Consider the following 25,087-nt stretch of genomic DNA (forward strand, 5'->3'; position numbering starts at 1 on the left):
CGTAGAGGACAGGTTTACATATCAGGTTTTTTTGTTAGTCTGCTTTTTTTGTGTTTACGATGCAATGTTACATTGCAATACACCGTGTATGTAATTTTACAGCACGTTTGAGTCCACTTTTCACTGTTTAAACTTAGCAGGTCTCCAGTAAGGGTTTTACTATGTGTGCTGCCTTTTTTTACTGGCCGTAGAGCTCTGATCCGAATGTTTTAACAGTGCTGTTTGCATGGAAGGGCTTGTATAACTCTACTGTAAAGTTAAAGAGCAGGTTATATGTTCTCCTCTAGGAAAGCAGCGATAGAGAAACCTACTGATAAAGCTTTACAGCCAAGGTTAAAATCGACACTGATATAATATTGCTTGATCAGGCTGGGATATCCCACCGCTAACCAGCGGGGGTGAATTAGCAACAGCCTGAGGTTTTTTTTGAGCAGTCTTGGTGCAGAGCTTTCCAGTTGTTGACCACATGTGGAACCACTCTGGTGCTTGTAAGTCTCATGCTCTGCTTTCAATTTATGCCCTTCCTCAATGATTGATAGTTTTGAATTGGACCAAATATGTTTTAATGCATTAAAGAATTCTGGGGTTAGAGGAAGTGACAAAATGGGGCCTCCGGTGTCATCACTTACGAGACGAAAGCCTGCCGATTTTGTCGGGTTTTACAACATTTTTTTTCCTTTTCCTCCTTTCAGGCTTGTAGCTGGTAACTATATATATTGGTTATTCTAGTGACATATTTGTAAGTGAAGTGGTAAGGTCACTGGATTTCACAAGTCAACATTCACATTACAATAGTAAATGTGACCTTACCTTCAGAAGCGAGCTTAAAAATTAAGGTGAACTGTTAAATATTTATATAAAAGTGCTGGCAAACAATTAATTGGATCCAAAATAAAAAAGTTTTTGTTGACATAATGTGCATGTACAGTATATATTTATTATATATAAATACATGTTCATATAGTTTATATTTAGAAAATATTTACATGTATATTTATTTATATGTATATAATATGTAAATGTATTTAATATACAAATATAATATTTTCTTTTAAATATATACATGAATGTGTGTGTATTATATACATAATAAATATGCATATTACACACACATATTATGTAAACCAAAACTTTTATTTTAGATGTGATTAATCACAATTCTTTGACAGCACTATTACAGTATCTAATTATTTTCTACATTATATTAAATATAATTGTATATTACACAGTCTTAAGAATTATATACTTTCATATAGAATTAGATTTTACATGTATATTTTAGATATGTGTGATTTAAACAGTTGGTAATTTTTACAGTAATGGTGGTGCAATATCTTACTGATTTTATATTTGCTCGCTAAATAAATAAATTGATATGAAATATTGATTTGAATTATTATTTGATTAAATGAGAGGAAAAATCTCTGAGAGGCATGACTGTAGAAGACCAGTGGTCAGATATAAAGTACAGGAGGCATTATGCAAAAATATTTGACCACAAAATGAAATAAGTAATCAAGCGTTCCAGAGAGTCATGTAATAAATAAAGAGCTATAATGTAACTACTTAAAAGACATTTGACAGGCTTAAATTCGTGTTTTAGCCAGCCGCCTTGCCATTTATAGATGGGAGAGATTCAAATTAAAATATTAAATTATTATTTTTCATAAAACTTCAAGAAGTCAAGAACTTTTTACAGAGGCAGTGAACAGCAGTAACAGTTGCTCAAACACAGGAAAATAAGATGCTAGCTGTCAACACCTTTTTAAGCTCTTGAACACTTTAGACATCAAGCCTTCGCCCGCTTCATCGCGTCCCGTTGTTTATCAGGATATCACTAATTTTCAGCATTTTCACGACGATGCGCTGAAATCTGTTCCATGATGTTTTTTTTTTGTCCTGTGCGTACGCCTCCTCATTCCTTCGCACATCTGCTTGCACAACAGCAGGTCTAAACTGAATCGACAGCGCAAACCCTGCACTGGTCCGATTGAAACGGGCCACTCTCGCGACCTCCTCCGTATTGGCACTACGACATCAAGCAAGTGCTCTGAGGAGGCCTACTCACTTCTCGTTCTGCTCAGCGTGATAAGTTCGCGTCTTGAGATCTGAGGTTTTTGAGACGCGGAAGATCTGCCCTGTCGCGATATAATCTCCGTCGTTGATTGATGCCGTTCTAAACGCTGTGTCTTAAGAGATGGGCCCTTCTTCTTTTTAGTGATCCACTGTGAAGATTGCGCTGATGATAAGTCATTCGGCTAATTGCTATGAAATTAGACTTTGCCATCTAAGCTGTAATTACTTCAAACTTACTTTATATTCCTCTCAAGTTTACACCTCTCGCCCACTCAGCCTCCTTCATCTGCGTCTCCTCACCTCCCTGCACGCCTCTGAAAGCCTGACATCTCTCTCTCGCTGCCGCGTTCCTGCAGCTGGCCGTAGTGCTGAAGCGGCACTTTGAAAACCCAGTGCACACAGCAGTCGTTGTAGCCGGGACGTTTATCGGATTGCGAGGGAGTGCCCTTGCGGGGACAGCGGCAGCGGTGCGGGCGAGATCCTGTCGATCAATGCGGCTCCGCATTTGCATTACAGTGCACGGTTAACTACAGATCTGAGCATCGATCCCATGTGCTAAAATGCACTCTACTGAGCCAGGCATGGGGAGGTGCGAGAGCAGTATGAGAGGAGATGGAGCGGAGAGATGCTAGAGGACTTCGCGACTTAGATTTAAAGCCAGTTGGGGTTTCGGGATCCTTGGAGATCTGACGGAAGACTAAAATGACTGGCCTCATTTACATCTCAGTGAGGCCCACTGGGTATTCCTAAAGAACTAATACCAAAGCGTAACGCATACTTAAGGTTTTACGCAAAAACGCAAAACACGTTATCGTCAGCATAGCATTCTCGCGACTATATTTTTTAACGTTGTACTTTGAGAAATGCGCCATATGCGCTAATGTAGCGGCTCCTCCTATTGTTCATCAATGAAACAACTATAAGGTACTGAATATCCCAACAAAAATAGAAGCATGCACTGACGAGCGTTTGTTTAAACGGGGCTAAGAAATACACGCTAGACTTTAAGTGTCACTAAAAACTTCTAGATAGAAATAGGACCGCAAAAGATTAAACGTTCTAGCGCACTTTTGTAAACTGCTTGTGCTTGCGGAAATGTTGTGTAATTTGAGTACCGACTTTTTTTATAGATATGACAGTAGAAAGACGACAGGAAAGCACTGTTAGAAGAGAGTGGAGCGGGATCGTTGAAAGGACCTCGAAACTCGGGTTGCTGTTAGCGCATTTGCGCTGTATGTTAACAAACTAACCATGAGGCTATTGGCGCCAACGGTACAAGTTTTTTTTTTTTTTACGTAAAAATTTAAGGATCATTCGGAGAGTGGAAATTAGATGTCAGAAGATAATGAAAAATAGATTTCCACTAGTTTTGCACACACACTCACATTGTCTTTCAGTGTTGTCTTTAGCGGGTAGTTCATAGTGACACTAAAGCATGAAAATTTATGCACGCTGAACAGGTTAAACAACAAAGCTGATTGATTCATACCAAGGTGACGGCCGTTTCGGTGTATGACTGTGTAATTATTGATGAGAGATCAGCCAAGATGAGCGGTGTCTACACATTTAAAAGCCTATAATGGCTGCAATATTACCACCACCAATCAGAAATGAGAAAATAATGACTGTTTTCATACACGTTTCCTGAACCATCCACTCATCTGCCATTGGTTCTTTAACAGATAGCACTGCTCTAAATTAGGTACACAAAAAAGGTCTGCTGGAAATAACTGCAGGAAACCATGACTAACAAGTTTTTTTCAGGAAAAATAAGATAAAAAGGAATAAAGTAAATACTAAAACAATGCATTGAATATTATCATGACATGATTTTCTGTGTTTTGCTTTTACTTTTAAATACTTTTCCAATACATTCTGAATGGAGTGTTTTTTTTTAACTTGGGGACTGTCAACAAGCACCAAGACTCAACTCCGTATCCCACAATGCCTTTTGACAGTTCAGACTCCTTAAATTAAAGAACACTCTTGGCAGACAAGTGCCCACGCCTGCAGGATGAGGGAGGAGAAACGGCCCTCACAAGATCCGTCACGCGCACGTTGATGAAAAAGATTTATTCATGTTTCTAAAAGTCGGCATTAACACTGCAGAATGTTAATGGACGAGAATTTGTGGCTGCTTTCTGAAGCACAATTTCGTTATTTATATTTTTTAAGTCAGGGCGCGGCCTTCGATAGATATGCTGTTGCCTTATCGATATGCATAATGTGTGTTTAAATTCTTTACGTTTAAATTGTTAAAAAAGAGGCAGAGATACATTTAAATAAAGCCAACGAGTGACATTTTAATGCAAACCGATTAATCATGCCTCTGTTAGCAAGTGTCAATAATATTGCAGCAAGATTGAAATTCACCTTCATTAATACCACTGAACCAACAAGCAGTAAAAAATCAATTACCCAGTCAGCTTCACATTTTGCATATCATATTTTATACTTACATTTAGGCCTGTTGGATTGCTCGTACTCCAGCAATATTTAAAGGGAAAGTTCACTCCAAAAATCATATTATTTTTATTCACCCTGTGTATATGAGAATGTCAAGGTTGTTGTTTCCCATACAACGAAAGCGAACGGGCACTCGTGCTTTCGAGCGATCCCGTAAGTATTCATTTAATATTCATCACAAACCATTGTATGGCTTCAGATACCTTAGTACACACAGCTATAGTTATTGAATTTTGCGCTTTTTGACAGCGCCATGCTCTCCATCCGCTTTAAATGAAAAAGCAAAGCAAACATTCTTCCTAGCATCTTTTTTGTGTACTACGGAAGAAAAATATGGAATTTTTTGAAAGAACATTCATTTCGTTAAACTATTTCCTTAATATGATTAAGGAGTGTGTTGGCTTCCTCTTTTCCTCTATACTGTTTTTTTTTTTTTAACTGTGGGCCTCCCGCCTCCCATCAGGCCATAGCTAACAATGCACTCCTGATTAAAGCAAACCAAGTGCTCAGCTACCTGCACAAAAATAGCCTTGCTCTCACCATGAGGGCCATCCCGTGTGTGTGTGTGTATGTGTGTATGTGCGAGTGTTTGTCTACAAGAGATAAAGCCAGTGAAACCGAAAAACAGAGTTTGAATCAATCCGGAGCGTTATGTTGGAAACTTTTAAAAACGAGGATTTAGTATACATTAAGCGCACGATTAGTAAAGACACACTAAACGTCTTCTTGTGACTTACACACACACACACACACACACGCGCGCGCACACACTGTTGTCTTGTGATCTCCGGCTTAATGGGGACTGGAGTCTTTTTCATGTTTCATTGTGTGTTACTTTTACCCACAGGCTTGCTAAGTGTGTCCCCCTCTCTGCTCCGTTTCCCCCACGCTCCGCATTCCTGCCTCATGCACACAGCTTGTTTCCTGATATTGCACATTGTTTGGCAACTTCAAAAGGATCCATTTTAAACATGTGTCCATTTAAGACTGTACAGGAATCCATAGCGTCTGGTCCGCATTACGTCGGCCCTCTTAACCGTTCACATGTGGCAGCACTAATCAGAACATACATGTATTTACAGTGCAGACAGAGCGCATACCTGCGGGGTGCGTAAATAAGGATGCAAGCTGCTTTTGATAATCTGCGCATAAATGCTTCACTGTGCGAAACAGCGCTAATACAGCGTGTATGTTAATTTCACTTCCGTATGCATCAAAAATTGATATAAATGGTACAGGAAATTCATTTTTGTGGTTATTATTCCGTGATTGCCTTTAACGTAAAATTAACGTAAAGTGACAGTAAAGATATTTATATTACATTTCATATAAATGTTTATATCCTGACTAAAACGCACCATGGTTTCCACAGAAACACTGATAATAAGAAGAAATGTTTTAGAGTACCAAATCAACATATTGGAGTGATTTCAAAAGGATTTTATTGGATATTTTACCTCAATTTTCAACAAAGCTAATCCAAATGTTCACTTAAAAAAAAACAAAAATCATCAACAAATATTATGAATAAATACTGATCAGATGTTGTAACAAATTATTTCACTGCTGCCTCTAATACTAAGCTAAATTAATATGATTTTATTTAATTAAATAACAAAATTAATTTAAATTAGTCATACTGCGATATATGATTTTATTCATTTGAACATAGTTTATACTAAATTATTCCTTTCTGTTCATTCTTTTTATCAAATCTATTAATTTACATATTTTCAAAAGGATCTATCGATCTATCTATCTATCTATGAAATTCAAGTTTTATTTTTGTTTGTTTGTTTGTATAATGAAATCATATTTTATACAGTACAGCAGCTGTGATCTTTTCCCAGAAGTGCAGCGATCTGCTGTAGCCATGGTAGCTTGCTTAGTTAATGCAGTGAAAAAGAGGATGCTGGCCTGGTGTGTTTAACCTTAACAGGAAGTTGACAGGCAGGCCAAACGCGGGGTCAGCGGTTAGCCCTGCTGACGGGAGACAAACTGAAGGGTCTGAGATACTAAAGAGTCTGCGAGACACACAGTGTAATTGTGCTTTGGTGCAATAATGCACTTTGAGCGCTTGTGCGTTACACTCATGCATTTCAATTGAATCTGTTGTTCTTTAATTACAAGCCAACTGTATTAAGCAAAAGACTGTACTGCAATGTGGACAAAACCCATTTACTTCCTCATTAAATGGTGATATGTTCTTCGCCACTTCGTTTTGGCTCAGAGCACTCACTCCGGTCTGAACAAATAGTCATTCAACAGGCCAAACCATTAGTTTAATTGGAAAGGCCTTCAAAAGAGGAATGTTTCGAGCAAAGCGACGGCCATCCGTGGCATCTTTTGATAGGACAAAAATCCACTCTCATAGCCCGCTATTGATTTTCCACGTCTGCCTCTGCCTACATCAAATTAGAGCGGATCTGGTAGGTGTTACTCGTGAGAGCGAAGCGATTCGCTCGTAACTCAGGCGCTGTGTGATGTGTCGTTAGTCGCATTTCAAGTGAATGGCTGTGAGTGTCCGTGTGCGTTTGCACTCAACATGTAATGTAATTGTAACTGAAAGAGCAGATGTAACACGTTTCGGTTCCCAACTTTATGTCTGTGCCCAACATGAGATGTGTTCTCCAAACATTAGCGATCGCAGAGCAGTGGTAATGAACGTTTATGGTCACTCAGGATACACAGGCGAGGACAGGAAATTGATCAGATGGCCATTGCCATGGTGACCCGTTAGAGCATGAAGATTAGTGCCATATCATATCTAAACTTGATAGGGGTGAATTAAAAATGCATCTAGACAGCGCAAGTGCAAAGTGCCGGCTATCGCATTAAATGGGATTTTATCCGCAATTTTACCACTGCTTTGAAAAAAGCTCATACGAATGTCCATCGAGATCCAAAAAAAGAAGAAAACAGTCAAAGATGATCACGTACAACGGTTTAGATTTGTTTATTAAATAATTGAAATAATACAAAATACATTTAATTAAGTCAATTCAACTAAATTAAATGAGATTTTAGACACATCAAGATGTTTGTACGCGTGTGCATCCTTTCCGCTCATTCATGTCTATTAATCTACATATTCTCATAGGACATTCGCATGATATAGTATCATTTATAGCTTTTGTTAAACACATCCCACTTTAAATGTTCTCGTGTCCACAGTGCATGGAGTTCGGCGTGTGACTTTGCATAGAGAGGATCATTTAATGCTTCACCTCCATCTCCTCAGCACAATATGAATGGAACTGTACACTGCTAAAAGGATCAAATGCATTTAATCAAGTCAAGCTGCTACAATCTGCCTAAAACAAAAGCAGGGTCAGGGTGACCCTCCTGAATGAGCGAAAAGCATTGCAATTCCAAATGTGTGCGAAGGGATTAATTTAGCAATTTATCAATTCGCCGCAGTGCTTTTTGGTATAAACAATGCGCCGCGCGCTATCGAATGCTTGGCAGCCGCCTCTGGAAAAACTCAATAAGGTTACTGTGTCAATTGGGCTTGTGAGTCTTAAGCCCCTGACCTGTGAACTTTCACCCTGGCCTTGTAAACAGTCCCTAATCCTGACCTTTGGCCCGGCTCTGCACCCCAGCTTTCAGTGCGTCGAACATGGCGTCCTGTAATCTGGTAAAATCATTACAGCAATTCGTCGTGCGGAATTAAGACGGCTAAGAGAGTCGCTTCAACTTTTTGGCTTTTTTTTTGGTTGAAAGTTTACGCTGGTAAAAGAGACACTGGTGAAAAGAAAAGTTTTCGGCAGGTCCGATGAGTAAATAGTTTGACCAAAGCCAGATTCCCGTCCCGCACCCTGATAAGTTAATACCTAAAAATGCCATGTCCTTTGCGTTAACGTCAAGTTGCTTCATGCTATTTCTGTGAAAGATATATTTGTTGACGTCAACACCCTTCCTTTCCAACAAATGATGGAATAATGAGATCTATTTATGTATAAGGGGTTGTAAATGTATAACTTTTACGTTACCATCTGTGAAATGTACAGCAGCCGAACTTAAACATCATAAATACAATACCAACCTTTTACACATTGGATATAAACCTGTTCATTTAATCAACTGATATAATATTAATATATAAACCTACTAAAAACAATGAAAAAGTCACATGAATGTGAGGTAAATGCTTATATATAGAAGTTGCACAGTGCACACTATCTTGATAACATACAACGCTAAAGTAAAGTAATAAATGTTGATTTATTAGCATAGTTACAAAACCCTAAAGCACATACTTAACCATATAGAGTAAGGGAACTTGCCAGTAATCAATCAACAGGTCCTTTACAGTCACCTTTTTACAGTCTCAGTCATTTTTCACTGTATGATGTTGTGGCGTTAGCTATGCCAAGATCATGGTTTAATTCCCAGGGAACATGCAAAATGATAAATGCTGTTAATTGTTTTCGGGAAAAGTCATTGCCAAACTCACTGGAGTACAAGCTCATGGTGCATTTTGAGGGCTGCTTTAGTGACTTCGTAAGGCCTTCCTTTTGGAAAAATAGCTGTTATCTGCTATATTTTCTCACGAGAACCTCAGAGATATTTTAATCTAGTCTAATAATGCGCATGGAAAAAAAGTATAGAGGTCACAATAAAAATGCTGGAGAAAGAAGCCCATCAACTTTCATCTCCAGTCCTCACACAGACGAAAGCAAAGGACTTGTTAAATTCAGAAAAGACTCTGTTTGTAGGTACAAGAGCCACCGGCTCCTCGTGTTTACATCTTCCCATGACATTTTCCCTCCCTCTGCTGTTTTGAAACAGATTAGGGTGCGGGTTATTAAATAAATGAGAGTAACCCTCCCTCTCTCTCACTTTCGTCTCTCTCTCTCGGCGGTGAGTGACAGTAATCCGCGGTGAGACGTCGAGCATCGGGGATAGAAGGTTTGTTCTGCATCTTGCCGACCCCTGTTCCTCCCGCCCCCTGCACGGATTCAGCAGGCGGGTTGATAATGTCAGAGAATTTAATCCGCGTACAGCTAAGTGCCAACCCTCGCTATTGTCTGAAGGCAAACCCCCCCTCTGTCACACGCACACATCATCCCGCCCGCCAGGGTCCACAAAGACTCACGCTGGAGGGACGGTGAGTCGTCGTGTAGGAAGAAAGCCGATTGCTGTCAGCTTTGGCGCTGAGAGTGGCAGAATTACGGGAAGCAGATCTAATTTAATTGAGTGGGATCTGAACCCGGCGACTTGAGAGAGGATATAGGAGAAGTGTGTGTGTGTTTCGTGGTAACAGCATGTGTTTGTACGTGTCAAGGTTCAGCGCGTTTCGCTATCTAAATTGTTTGCTTTCAGTCGACCGTTAACGTAAAGCCGCGCCGACGGCAAAGAGCCCGTACTCAAGTGATAGCGAGCCACATTTTGTCCCGATCGCTCGGTTCATCTGAACGCAATCAGGACGTTACACTTGTTGCACTTAAAGGGATAGTTCACTGAAAAAAAATCTTTACCCTCGTGCTGAACACAAAAGAAGAAATTTTGAAGAATGTGGGTAATCAAAAGGTTGATTGTAGGCACTGACTTCTGTAGTGTGGAAAAAAAAAACATTTTTGTTAGAATATGTTTTCATTGCCAGTAGAATGATGTATCAGCTGTTATTTGCCCATTTTAATGTCGTCAGCTTTAATTCACAACTGTATTCTTGTATCATATTTGAATTATAATCAGTGATGGGAATAACGGCGTGTTATTTTTTTCAGTAACGCATAATCATACAAATGACTGTTTCCACCGTTACAACGCCGTTACGGTTAGGGACAATAAAATGTGGCATTATTATAATTTATTCATTTAATCCATTTAACCATATAAAACTGAGGTTAATAAAAGTTTTACTAATGTTACTGATTTTGATAATGAAAAAAATATATTAATATTGTGAGACAACCCAAACCTGTTTATTCATTTAAAAACAATATCATTCATTAGAACATTTAAAAACTAAGAAATACATTTTATTAAGATATTTATATTGTTACTTTCACTTTGCAGCAAAAATCTGGCTATAAACTTAAAAAAAACAACAAGATTTAACATGATCATGATAATTATCGCTATCGACTGATATGAAAAAAATTACCATTATATTTTTTAGGCCATATCACCCAGCCCTATGTTATTACCCAAAACTTTATTTATAACATTAAATTATTAAATGGGTTATTATAACCCCCAATAAAGAGTTTAGGACGTTCATTGGCTTTAGCTGCTGAAAGCAATAAATGAAAAAGATTGTGAAACCATGTTCAATAAACCCGTTTGCAATAATAAAAAGAGGTAGAGCAATTCAGACTTCAGAAGACTGCGCTCTGATAAATCATATCACAGAAGAGTAAAAAAAGGTCAGTTGCGATTTCATGTTGACTTAAACATTCAACAGTCGCTTTGACAGAGTAAAACGCAGCACTTACAGAGATGGATGGAGTGAGACTGAGAAACAGGTGGAATGGAAAAAGAGATCAAACTTACTTAGACTGATACGAGTGTGTATTAAAGCAGCATGGGTAAAACAGACGGCGAATGTGTGTGTGTGTGTGTGTGTGTGTGTTAGTGTGAGTGTGTGAGAGAGAGTATACAAAGATAAGAAATCTCTCTGTCTGTTTTCTCTCACACACCGGAGGCCCGACATGTGCGTCCGCTCACCGTTAACAGGCTGTCAGAGCGAGTCTCATTGCTGGGATGCTTTGAATCTATCACGTCTTAACTTAAGCGCAGTCGGGCACATTGTGTCCGCCGTCTCTGCTGCGGGTTAAAGGGAGAGCGTGCTGTTTATCAGAGAGCTGCTATTTTTAAGAGCCGTGCATTGAGTCGTATCTCAGTGAGCTGTCAAGTGACGACAGCCTCTCCCTCCTCTTTCCCATCCCTCTCTCTCTCTCTCTCTCTCTCTCTCTCGTCCGTCCATTCCCCCGTGTGGTAAATCACCAGCTCATCATATGTTCAGTGAAGAGTCAATACAGAATCACAGAGATGCAGGGCTGAAAAAAAGGAAGCGAGCATGTCTAAAGAGGGAGGATTAAACCGCGTATTCAGCTGGAACAGACGCTTTTAATATGATGTGTGTGTGTGTGTGTGTGCGTGCGCGTGTGTGTATGGACTAATGATAAGCGTCAAACATCAATTCCTTTGAGCATCGGACAGATGACCTCTTCGCTGACCCCTTTCACACACACAAACGCACAGTTTATCGTACGTTTAAATGCACTAGCTCACTGTACTTGATTTTAAAAATGAAAGCTGATTTCATTCATTCATAGTAAAAAGAGAACAAAAATAAATAACACACCTTCTTATCTATCTATCTACGAAAACTGAAAAAAAAAGATGTAGGATTAATAACTATCCAGTAGTAAGACTGGAATTTATTTTTCTTTTTAAACTAGAAAATCATCTTTTCCATTGCAAGTTTTTAAAGTTGACATAAATTGTGTCAAATGTTGCATAGATATTAAATCACACAAGCATTCATTTATTAACTTTTTATGGCCAATAACCGATAAATGGCTAATATCTTTATGTATATTTTTATATGTATAACGCAATTATTAGTATATACAGTACGCCAGAAGTGAATAGTATGAACAGTATTAATCTAAATACGTACTTCATAAAAAAACCTTCATAATAATAGAGTAGGGATCTCTGCGATGCTGGGATAGATATCAACCAGTTATGACACATGAAACAATATCCAATTTAGACCGATAACTGATCACTTTAACACATTTAAACCTGTGAATACAATCTTGAAAAGGTGTGACAAAAGCGGGCGTCAGCTCGTTCACATGTAAGCTCGTTTTTCTGAATTCATCGCGGAATTTCAACGCGTTTAAAACGTCCGAGGGGCCGTCCAAGAACTTCGCGAATGCCGTACATACTAATTGTGTGTAAATCCGCAGAGCTTTTTTTCCACGCGGGCCCGGTGATCTGCTGTTTAGCAGCGCGTGTCAAGGCCTCGCGTGTCATTTAGAAATAAAGATCATCTCACTGGACGTCCATATTGTTATGGATATTCATACGCACACAGGCTCCCATGTGCAATCAAATGATGCGCTCGTGTCGCGCGCTCCTCGGATTTGATTGATGGATGAAGATAATGGCTCACAAACAAACTCTCCCTCCCCACCCGCCCGCCCACCATGAATAAGGCAACACCTCTCTCTCTCTCTCTCTCTCTCTCTCTCTCTCTCTCGCTCTCGGAGCAGACAGCAGGGGGGAAGACATCTGACATTTATTCAATACCATCAGTAGCTCTGTAGTGGCACTGCTGAGAGAAGGAGGGAAAAATTATGATCGGCGGTTACTTAAGCTAAAAGCTACACGGTGTCAGACGGAGGCAGCACTTAAAGAAACCCACGAGCGGAGATTTCTCTTCGGGAGACGCTCAGTTTTTTCCGGGGGCCCTTTCAGAAACGGTTCCTCGCACACCGTTTTTTAATAAAAGCTCGAAGCGGAGGAATTCTCTCAGTTAATAACGCAGAACAAAAGAGACATTGTGAGGGCCGGGGCGGCGCGTGTGTTTGTGTGCATGCGTGCCACATAGACGGGACTCTGTCGCTCTGAGTGCTTGACCTTTCTCTGGTGGCGTCCCAGGAGTCGGCATTTTAGAAAAACACACCTTTGTTTACTGTCATTAGCCGATCTGGGGGTCATCCGTTACGGCGGCCGCCTGGACGAAAGCAATTCAGAATTTAATCATCCAATTTCGGTAAAGAGACAGGACTGTAATTTTACCGAGTTTCCTTAATATACTTTAGGTGGGTACTGTAGGTGATACCAACACATAAACTTCTAAGTCTCGATTGATCTCACTCACCGTTATCGCTTCCAAAAACGCAACCAGGAGAAAGTTAACTAATGAAAATAATCTCCATGAAAGCAAACACCAACTCCGTGTTCCAATGTGCATACTATCCACCCTGTCTGCCTAAATAGCATTAAAAATGACTAATATCTTCTAGAATTTAAGATGGATAGTATGCACGTTGGGACGCGGCTAAGATAAAGCACTTTCTTTATAGTCTTCATGCATATTGCCACCTACTGGCTGGTAGTGCGGTCATTTTTAATGGTATCTTTTAATAGTTATTCTTTAATCAGGTTGATTTAATTGCAATGAGGAAGAGTTATATGGCTTTTTAAAGGAAAATATATAATTCGATTGATCTAAAGACAGTCTGCGCTAGCAAAGATATTTGGCTTTTTACTTCCACATTTATAATATGGTGAGATTTATCGCATTTATAATGTTAAAATGCATTATATAATGTCCTGTTACAACAGCAAATAAATAAACGTGAATATGAATGTGTGAAATGAGAATTAAATCACGTTTTTGTTGTTTTTATCTGTATTTTCTTAATCGAAATAACAGTTTGAGATTAATTGGAATGCACATTCAAAAAACATGATTTTTGAAAAACGTTAAAAGTGGATTTATCTGTTTATAAATTTAAAAAGTTATACATTTACCTATCCATAAAATTGCCAGGTATGCATAACCTGCTTCCTGGAATAAACCTTAGGCGCCTATTAAGCAAAGTTCCTATAAGATATCAATGTTAATGCCATTTTTTCCCCATCTTTGTTCCCCAACTTGGCCACGGTTTATTAAGCACTCCATCCTCTTTGAAATTCAACTAGCCAACCGGTAGGTGGTTGGAGACAGTTGTCCTAATTTCTTGGCGTCTCCTCGGTTGCACTTGGCTTGTCTCAACCCTACAGCGAAACCGCTAGTTATGGTTAACAATAGTCTTCGTCTGACAATCGCAATCAAGATAATGGAACGCAGTGTGAGAGAAGCCTGTGGGGAAAAACAGCCCTACCACAGCCAAAGCCTTTCCCAAATTAAAAGCATTGGCCTTTAATCTGAGAAATATTGGATGGCTTTATAAGAAAGAGTGATGACTGAACATACATACCTGGAAATGTCAGGTGTGACCTTGTCTGTGCTGAAATGCAGTTCGATAGAAGACAATACCAGCTTTATTGACAGCAACAAAATGATCAACTTTAGTTTCCTTCCTCAGTATGTAAAATGGAAATAGAAATGTACTTTAAATCTTAAGCATAGGGACAGTTCTTTGTTTTATTTTTACAAAATATTTTTAATTCAAATAAATGTTGTTCTTTTTTACTTGAGCAGCAAATCTGCATCTTTTCTGATGGATCAAGCGAAACCGAAGACTAAAAAGTCAGCTTTGCATCACAGGAATAATATATATCCACATAGATTAATAGCAATAATATTTCACAGTTTTTCCGTTTTAGTATTTTTGTTCAAATAAATGCAACTTTGGCGAGCACAGGAGACTTTAAACCACGAAAAAACATATTGTAGATATACAAAATGCAATTTTTTGAAGGAACTATCCAGTAAAGCGTGAATCATTTAGCTTATGCCTGCCACATGTACTTGTGGTCCGCTCTAGTGTACACTAATTAGTTTAGTTGTACAACACTGAGAGCAAAGTGCAGAATGAAATCAGCGGCAGTTGTCTGACTGTGAGAATAGAGCTTTACATGTGGCAGTCTAAGACCAGACAGCTTCACGCACAGTGTGTGTGTGTGTGTACGTTTGGAAGAGAAAGGATTTGAGTAGTATTGGTTGAATGCATGGACATATGGAGACTGACTCCTCTTGGGCATCAGCGGGTACCAGGAGCCCCATCATCCTCTCTGTCTGTCTCTCTCCCTCACGCTGTCTCTCTCTCGCTGTCTGTCTCTCTGAGCTGGCACACTGGTAGCTCCTCTCCCTGGGATACTCAAGCCTTTCAAACATGAGTAATTGATGAATTGTATGCAATATGCAAATGTGAATGCATAAATCTCCTGACTGACAGCTTAATTTATGTGAGCCTTTAAGAATGCAGGATTAGATTTTAATTAAATATCTTCAAAGGCACCCTGACTCGTACATTTTTCTCTTGCCTCAGCTGCCGTCTTTGTTGTTGTTAAAACCGTTTTCCATTATAATTTTGGAAATCTGATTTTGTTTTCCCTCCTTGTCCTCCCGCACTTCCCCAGCCCCCTCCGGCCACGGTCCAGATCTTGGCCTTCGCTTTTTTTCCGGGCTAAATGTTAGTACAAACGGGTTCTCGCTAAACGAGAAGATTAAAGCAAAGTTTGATTCCGCGAAACGAAACTCACAGGCCACACCCACGGCGCAGAGAGGGGCGTGGTTTTGGTTCGCCTACCTCTGAACTTGCCGCGCCCCCACCGTCTCAACCGCATCGTCTCAGCGAGACAAGCAGGTGTCGCCTGTTCATGAATATTGAATGAGGCCGTTTAAAAGATGACAAGGGCACATTTACGAAGCCGGGAGAGAATAAAAAGTGCTTAGTAACCCAGTTTTCGCCGGTCCCCAACAGAGCGCGATGCTGTCGCCGGGGATTTGAGCAGAGTGATTGGTTGCGACGAGCGCACTGACAGGGTTTTCTTCTCCGGCGTGTGGAACGTGCAGTAACGTGTGAATGACTTTTCACTGCCATCTGTTCCTCCAGCCCGATGGGATACGGGAAAGAGAGGAGTGTGCGTGTGTTTGTGATTGTATACTCGCTGCTCTTCACTGTCTGTCGTGGCTGTAGGGAACGCACATGGGCATCATGCCTGCGAGTGGGAAAGGGAGATGAAAAATATTCCCATATCAGGGAATTCTCAGGGCGTGAGAGGCTCCATTACAGTCAGATTGACTGAAGAACTGAGCGGTTCACAGGGTGCCGGTTCAATATACTGACAAGCAGCCTTCAATAGACCTGCATTACAACCGGTTAATGGAGACAAAGTCAGGACACTCCGATTAGGAGTCTTCATACGGTTTCTGCGCTTCTTAAAAATCTTGTTTTTTCAGTAAGAACTCGAGGACTTGGCTATAGTCATCTCCATATTATTGGATACTTAGCAGCAGTTTGGAATCCTTTGATTTTATTTATTTTATGTATTTCAAATTATAGCTGCAGCAACTAGTCTATAAAATGTATAAAAAAATATATAAAATTTCTAATACGCAAAAATTTGCAGTAAAATTGCACATTTATCTTTCACGGCGAATGTTTGCATTTATATGCAATACTCATCTACTAAGATTCATACATTTACATGTGTAACAAAAATGTCATTATATAAGATGAAATATGAACCACTGTGAAACAATGCAATATTACGTTTTGAAAAATTAAGTTTTTCCCTTTTTTATGTCGAATTATGTGCAGCACAAAATCAGTATAGGTGCTCAAGTTGTCCAAAAAGCTGATCATTTCGTGCACTTTACACACTAAATATATGGTATCTGTATACCCATATGTTTATATATAATTGCATCATTAGGTGTATTTAGCGCAAAATTATATTTTTTGTTTTTCTGAAAAAACTACAACTAATTGAATCAATCGATCCAAAATCACTATTTTTCAGTACTATATATAATCTTGTTAGTATAATCATATCAAGTCCCATATTTCCACACAATTAGAATTCCAGTACTCTTTCTGGAACATTGTGTTGAGTAGATGACGGCTGTACCTTTCCGAAAGCGCTCTTGAAAATGAAAGGATGGGTTTTATATAAGGGAAGCACCTGTCACGAGCGAGGAAAGAACTGCTCGGCCTCTAACAATACCCAGTCAAAGTGGAGCTAAATAAGAAAATAGCTTTAAGAGTCCCGCGGGAGTCAAGTGCCTGTTCACGCACAATCGCCTGACTGCAGACTTCTAACGACTCCAGCATGTTGGCTTTTTTTCTATCTTGTATTTCAGGCACGCCTCGATTAGGAATGCTCGAAAGGAGCAAGTGAGTCAGATGCTCCAAATGAGGAAAGAAAGAATTCTTCTTGTTCTTCAACACACACGTATACCTATGTAGAGCTTTACAGGAAACTCTTCTCCACCTCGCTTGAAGCGCGACCGGAAACGTCTGCTTAGGTTTTTTTTTGAACGGTCACCGATCTGTGATTTCAAATTAGCAGCTGACCGTCTTTAAAAAAGGCGGGATCTTTTGACATTTTGCTGATTTTTGTTCCTGCACCACAATGACCCCGCAGAATCATTTGCTGCCCCACCAGGCTGTTTTCTAATTTGCTTTCCTCAAAGGAAATGGAGTCGTGTTATCGGAACACTGAGGTAATTGATTGTTTTCCAACGTGGCTTTTGTCAGAATGATGTAAAAACCAACTTTGAAACAGGCTCGGGCCTTCACGCACACTGATTTTTTTTTTACTAACAGTAGGTTATAATAAGTTTCTTTCTCACCTGTGGCTTAGCGGTTAGCACTGCGCGGCGATCGTGTGGGAGACACCGGTTCCAATGTCTTGATCCCCCTCCACTTTTTCTGTCAGTTAAATCAAACGTTTTCTCAGAGCAAAAAGTCTAACAAAACAAGGCTAAAAGTAGTTTGTCGGACTCTCCCAGAATCAAAGACTCCATTAATTTTATCCGTGCTATAGAGGAATTGTGGTCTGGCAAACTGTGCTGACGTTTTTTTTTACAGTACAGTTAACTCCATCGACTGCTCTCCATTTACAGGCACTACAACGGCTAAAGTGATTCATGTTGATTGCCTCTCTTTTCCACCACGCTCCACTGTTCATAGTTTTTAATTGGATTAGTAATGTGACGGTCCAAAGTGATTCCCATTTGCTACGGACCATGACAAGCTTGTCAACAGATCAGCAAGTTAAACTGTGGGATATCTTGAGGCAGGAAAGGAAGGAAGGACGGTACGATGCATGGACGCTGAGCCGTTTGAAGTTTACCGTTGATCCGTTTGGCTTCTAGTAGATCTTCTGTTTATCGGCATCGTTTGACTGCAATATTGTTGAAATGTAAGTACTTAAAATACACATAAGCGCGCTACTAAGGTTTTAGAGAATGAAGACGGGCCTAAGAGTGACGGAAGTGCAGTTGAGGCCAGGGGCTGAAATTTTATAGGAAGTAACTCAAATATATATAATTAATGTAAATAATAATGTGATATAATTATAACATATTGACATATTGTAAAAATCAACCATTAGCATCAACCATTAGTTTCAATTTATTCCTAGAAAACTTTATTTTTTTATTTATTAATTTTTTTACTCCGTGGTTAAAAAAATTGCAAATTGTGAGAGGTAGAATCAGTAAATTTTTTTACTTTTTTTAACATTTATTTATTATTATTATTACTTTTTTTTTATTCTGTAGCATTCCACCGAAGAATCTTTTTCTAGGAAATTTTTCATAACTTTGAAAACCTCAAATATTTTATACTACTGAATAGTGTTGTTGGTGTAAATCAAATCAAATTCGCAATGAACAAAACACATTTTTATTGCTGTGAACAAATGACGTCAATTATGTTCATTCTATAACGTTAATGCTAGTTTGTGCTGGCGTTATTTAATTTAGTTTTTCACAATCAGTAGCAAACTTGCACACAGGTTGTGCTTTAAAGCACATCACATGTTGGATATAAAACTGCTGTTTTGTCTTGACTTCACAAAACAGCAGTTTTGTTGTATGCTGCCAAAAATGACTACTAATACTACTACTCTGTGAAACTCCACTATAATACTGCCTGTGTAATACTATGATCGGGTTAGTGGTGATTCCGCTCTGGTTTGTGTTTGTTAGCGCTGCAGTATTAATAGAACTGTGAAAAACACTTGCTGCTTGATGTACTTGGACACGATCCAATGATATGCAGCATTGGAATTAGCATTTTGCTTTTCTGGCTTATTTTGCTCTGCCAGCACCCTTGCGCAGGGTTCGAACTGTCATGTACCTGTCTCTTTGATATCCCGTCTCACAATGAAGTGCGGGAGATAAGTGTGTGTTTGTGTTTTGTGTTGAATAATTTGTCTAGCGTGTTGTACGTTAGCGGAACGGGATTCTAAAGCCGCGCTTGTTCACGTATCTGTCATGACAGGGGATGACGTGTAACCGTATGTACGTTTGTTCGATGTGCGCGTAAAATAGCAACTTGCTTATGCTCTGAAATTTATTTTCCTTTTCATTGGTCTGTCAGAAGAGACTGAGCTTTCCATAAAATCACATTTGCAGCATTTATTGCAACACTGATGATAAACATAAAAAAAAAAAAAACGGTTTTTCAGAAGTGTAGCCTTTGTATTTCGTGTTGGCTTACAAAAAAACGAAATAAAATTTGACGTGTTAACTTAATTGATAAGTTATGAAAACACGACGCAATTACAATACATCCTGCAATATTTGAATGAATTCTCCTTTTGAACAAATCAAGCGAACCAATGATTCAGAAGCCCATTCATAAAAAGAGCCGTTACTTAATTCCTGAATGAATCAGCCGTTTGAATAAATTGAATGAATGAATGACTCAAAGACACCACCAGCTGTCAGTTTCAGTTTAATTTTGTTATTATTTTATAAATAAATACAGAAACTTGAAAGAGATGTTTTATCTTCTTTTATATTTAACAGTTTATGCCATTGTAGTTTAAACGTTTACATGTAATAAACAAAATATTTATTCCTAAAGCTATATTAATAATGTCTATTTGATACTTTCTCATTTAACACAATAATGGCTTTAAAAATATTTTGTGGGTATTTTCACAAGTTTAAATTGCAATTCATTTGATTAATTACTGCACTATGTAATCAATTAGATTAAACATTTTAATCGACTTGCCCTTAAAACCTCTGTATTTAAAGAAAAAATTCAATTCAATAACTCTAAGATTGATGGTGTGTCTAAAAGTTAATATATAATGAAAAAAAAATGAGTAAAAGAGTTTTTATTAGGGTTTTTAGAGTAAACGTTTTTTCATACAAATATTTTTTAAGTCAGTTGTTTCACAAATTAAAAAGCGGAAAAGAAAATACTATTTGAAAAAAATAATTGGATTTTTTTAAGTAAAGAATTTACTGTAAAAAAATTATTCAAGTATAATAAAAGGCTATATATATATATATATATAAAGGCTATATATTGTGGCAATGTATCATAAGAATTTTAGTTTTCAGTGCATAAGGGTGTTGTCATTGAGCCATAAGTAGCCTATATTGGGTGTCTCTGTGTCCTACTGTACACGTTTAAGCGAATGCAAATGTATCTGACGTCATATTAAACCCCTGCTGTGTGTTTTTCTGTGCAGTTCTCGGCCCGGTCGTCCTCCCAAGCGTTCTCTCGGCGTGGCGATGCAGGACAGCTCCCGCCTGCTTCCTCACAGCGTTCACGGGCTGCTCTCTCCCAGCCTGCTCTCCCCGACAGGTAAGACCCCCTTCTCTCGCTCACCCACCTGCAAGACCTAAAAATAGCAGCCTCACCTGTCAATGAGCGACAGACACCAGTGTGTAAAACCACATACATCAACATTTTGTCTCATTTATGCTTTCTTCTGTGGATTCTGTATTTTTTGATCTGTGTTGTCTGTCTTGTTTCCCATCTCTCTCTCTCTCTCTCTCTCTCATCTTCTCTCCTCCTCCCACTCTTCCACCTTCTGCAAATCAGCTCGTATTGATTTTCCCCCTCTGTCCTTCACTGGCCACCACTGCGTCTCAAACAGAGGTTAAACTATTGGATTTCTGTTGCCTCTTTGCTTTTTTCCTGCGCACGCATTTGCTTTCTCTCTTTCTCTCTCGTCATCCCTCTTTCATCTTTCCTTCCTTTGGAATCCAATCTGTTTCAGAGGAATTGTTTTATCGCTTTTAGACCAAATCCCAAACCACTGGGCATCACCTGCGTGTTTGTTTTCGTATTTTTTTATTCGCGACCAAACCGCATGCGCTCGGATACGTTAACGTCATGTCCGCTCTTCTCTCCTCTTCTTGCCTTTTAGCTTCAGTTCTCTAAATTGCTGATGGTAGTGGCAATTTAGCTCTCACAATGGCCAGCGCGTGTATCGATCTGCGCAGCGCGGAGTAGCCGGAGCAGTCCGTTAGCCGGCCCCGCTGATTGATTTTAGATGACTCTGTTGTTATTTCTGCCGGCCGCTCCGGGGGGGGAAGGAGCTCTTTAAAATGTGCCTCCACATTTCTCTCAATCCCTCTGCTCATCTCGCCATCCCCAACGCCAACAAATGTCTGACTTTGTGGGATGTGATGCGATTTGAGAGCAATGCGAGTTAAAAGGGACGCTGACATTATGGGCTTCATTCATGAAATGTGAATATGAATTTCTGTGTCAGTCGTCTGTAAAACCATTCTTGCGTAAAACCAAATTAATAAGTTTATATGATTTAAAATGGACTTTTGCAAAGGAGGATTTGCTGTCACATTTTTAATATTCATATTTCAGGTAGACTATACTGCTCATAAGTTTGCAGTCATGGCATTACTTTTTATTTGTAAATAATAATTCATTTTTTCAAGTGTTATGGTCACTACTCATGCATCATATGCTGGTTAGGTATGTTTTAAAGCATGGCTGCTGGTATGAGCTGGATTCAGCTGGTCCTTAGTTGGTCATGGGCTGGTTATAAGCAGGAACTAGTTGCTTAGAACTAGTATAGAACTAACACAGGACCAGCTTATACCAACTTATAACCAGCTTGTAACCAGATCAAGACTGTCATAAATCAACTCAGGACCAACTAAGCACCGGCTTAAACCAGCTCAAACCAGCAGCTGTGATTTAAACCATACTTTTTTTTTTTTTAACAGGGTAATGCTACATTTATTATATATATAAAAATAATAACTATATATATATATATATATATATATATATATATATATATATATATATATATATATAGTTATTTATTTATTAAATGCAATTTATTCTTGTGATGCAAAGCTGGATTCAGTGTCATCTGATCCTTCACAAATGATTTCTTACTGATATCTATGTTATGCTATGCTACTTGTTATTATTTTTTTGGTACATTATGAATGTCTGAAGTATTAGTTTAAATGCTGAAAATTCTACTAAATATTAAACAGAAAGAGTTTTAGAAATAGTAATAGTTTTGTAATATAATTAATAGTTTTAGTAATAGTATGTTTGATCAAATAAATGCAGCCTCGTTGCATAATAAATAAATAGTGTAGCTTTTAAATGCGTATTCTTTCCAGATGGTAGTTACTGGTATCGTTTGCCCTTTTATACATGTTAAATGAACTAAAGTGTTTACTTTGGACTCCATCCGGACGTGTTCCAAACCCCTCGGGTCTTTCTGCTGTAATTCCATGCATGAATCCATGCAGTGCTAAAAGAACTGCCATCCACATGTACGTCAGGAAGCCTCCGTCTATTCTCCATGACAGCAGTATCAACATATTGTGAAACCAGAGGAGCTGAACTTACTCTGAATGTTTATAGCGAATAATCACTTCTTTCCACATGCATTTCTTCAGTTACTTGCGTGTATTCTAGTAAGAATAGACAACGCACAATCAAGTGATGAAGTCAAGCTGCTTCAGTGCTTCAAACAATTCCTGTAAATCATCTGAGAACCTTTACATAACACTTTTGATATAACACCTAAAAAATATTAACTTGTCAATGGAGCACAGTTATCAAAGACGACTAAACTTGTGATCTTTCACAGCAAATGACTGGATTTGTGACTTTTTAATAAGGTAAAAATGAACGTAATTAGGTAATTAGTATTGGTTGTAATATTAATCTAGTATGAATTCTAATTACAGATGTCCTTATTATAGTCAGTAATTATACAAGTGTGTATTTATAATGAATTCATGATGTAATAAAATGAAATAACAGTTTTTATTTTATTTTTATTTTTAACAGTTTTTACCATATTCTACATCCATAATCTTACCCAATACATAAACCTTACAATTACATTACTATATATATATATATATATATATATATATATATATATATATATATATATATATATATATATATATATATATATATATATATATATATATATAAAGAGTTTTTTGCAAAACAAAAAAACAAAAACAGATAACTCTGTCTATATGAATTAATATTTTCATTAATATAAATTTTCATTGTGCAAACGGCATTTTTTAAAAAAATATTAAAACAAAAAAAAAAAAAAAACATGATAATGTTAAAATAATAATTTTAAACATTTAAACATAATTTTAAAAAGCTGAGTTATCTGTTTTTGCAAATAAATAAATATATATAAATACATATATACTTTTGATATATATATATATATATATATATATATATATATATATATATATATATATATATATATATATATATATATGTTCACTTTTATTTAAATTATTCTATTTTAATCTAAACCAAATAAACAGTTTTAATCTTTGGCAAAACATCTGTTCATCGCATTAGTTTTAGTAATACATTCGAGGCATCGAAACTATTGTCACATTCTAGCAGCATTACTAACACATCAACAGATTCTGATCAGACTTGTCATTTAATTATTAGCAGCAATTTGTGCTGTTATTTCCTGCTAACGCCATAATTAGGCAGAACAAAGTGGCGGCTCGGCTGATACGGCGCTCAGCGGAGGATATCAATGCTCACCCTCACCCTCAGAAAGAGAAAAAAAAAGCAGCCAGAGAAAAGCGTCTCTGGAGAAACGAAGTGTTTTTCAGCCCTCCGCTGTGTTTTCAGTCAGGACGGAGTGTCTGAATGCAGTAGGGGGGTGCTGGTAAACCAGGTGTTGTTGCGGGGTTTGTTTTTGCATTTGGTTTCCTGGATTGCTGTCGACAGAAACATTATAAGCCTGTGGCACTTGAGCGGAGAAGAGAGAGAAACCGAGAGCTGATATACAACTCTTGTGTACACGACGTTAGAATAACTTGTGTTGCTTGCGCTTTGGGCATGATACCTGAAACTGCTTGAGAAGAGGTATGCTATTACTTTTGAAAACTGATGGTGTCCCGTGGACAATAAAAAAAAAGTCGAGTGATCTAAGCCATAGGCCAGAAAATCAGTTTAAGAGACTTGTTGCTAGTTCAACACGAGTTAAGCTATGAGCTGTGGTATATCAATGCAATGTCTTGCGGCTATTTTATTGAAACTGAGAATATTGTTAACATTTACAGACTGGCTCTGATCACTTTCACTGTAAAATACATTTTTGGTGATCAATAATGGTGAAATATTTGGTAATACTTTAGTATAGGGACCAATTCGACCTGTCTTCCAACCAATACGCTGAATATATTTGCATATTAACGTTTTGTACTTGTTTGTGTAGCTTACTTTGTAGAGCGTTGCGTTATAAGATCATGGGTTCTCACTGTAAACTAGGAATTCTCACTGTTAACTAGTAATTCTCACTGTCGACTAGTTGCTTTTTAGCACTCCTATTATTAACATATTAGCTGTTTATTCATATTTATTTACTTTTAAAGCACATATTCTGCACTATCATATTCTACATTTTTAATCCCACCTAATGACGAAACTAAACTACTAGTGTCGTCGAACAATTCGATCACGATTAATTGTGTCCAAAATAAGTTTTTGTTTACAAAATATATGTGTGTGTACTGTGCATATATAAATACACACACATAGTATATATTTAGAAAATATTTACATGTACATATTTATATCAATATCATTTTTATATGAATATA

General features: G+C 38.0%; 1 protein-coding gene across 4 annotated transcripts in view; it reads left to right on the forward strand.

Moving 5' to 3' along the window:
- The window catches only part of dacha (dachshund a), a 124,659-nt gene that overhangs the window by 34,194 nt on the left and 65,378 nt on the right, over positions 1–25,087 (forward strand). For all 4 annotated transcript variants that reach the window (XM_043221973.1, XM_043221974.1, XM_043221971.1 and 1 more), the window contains exon 2: positions 20,677–20,792. In XM_043221973.1, coding sequence (XP_043077908.1) covers positions 20,677–20,792 — 116 coding nt within the window. The remainder of the gene's footprint in view (positions 1–20,676; positions 20,793–25,087) is intronic.

The sequence above is a fragment of the Puntigrus tetrazona genome, chromosome 21 (assembly GCF_018831695.1).
Source record: "Puntigrus tetrazona isolate hp1 chromosome 21, ASM1883169v1, whole genome shotgun sequence".
Classification (NCBI taxonomy): Eukaryota; Metazoa; Chordata; class Actinopteri; order Cypriniformes; family Cyprinidae; genus Puntigrus; species Puntigrus tetrazona.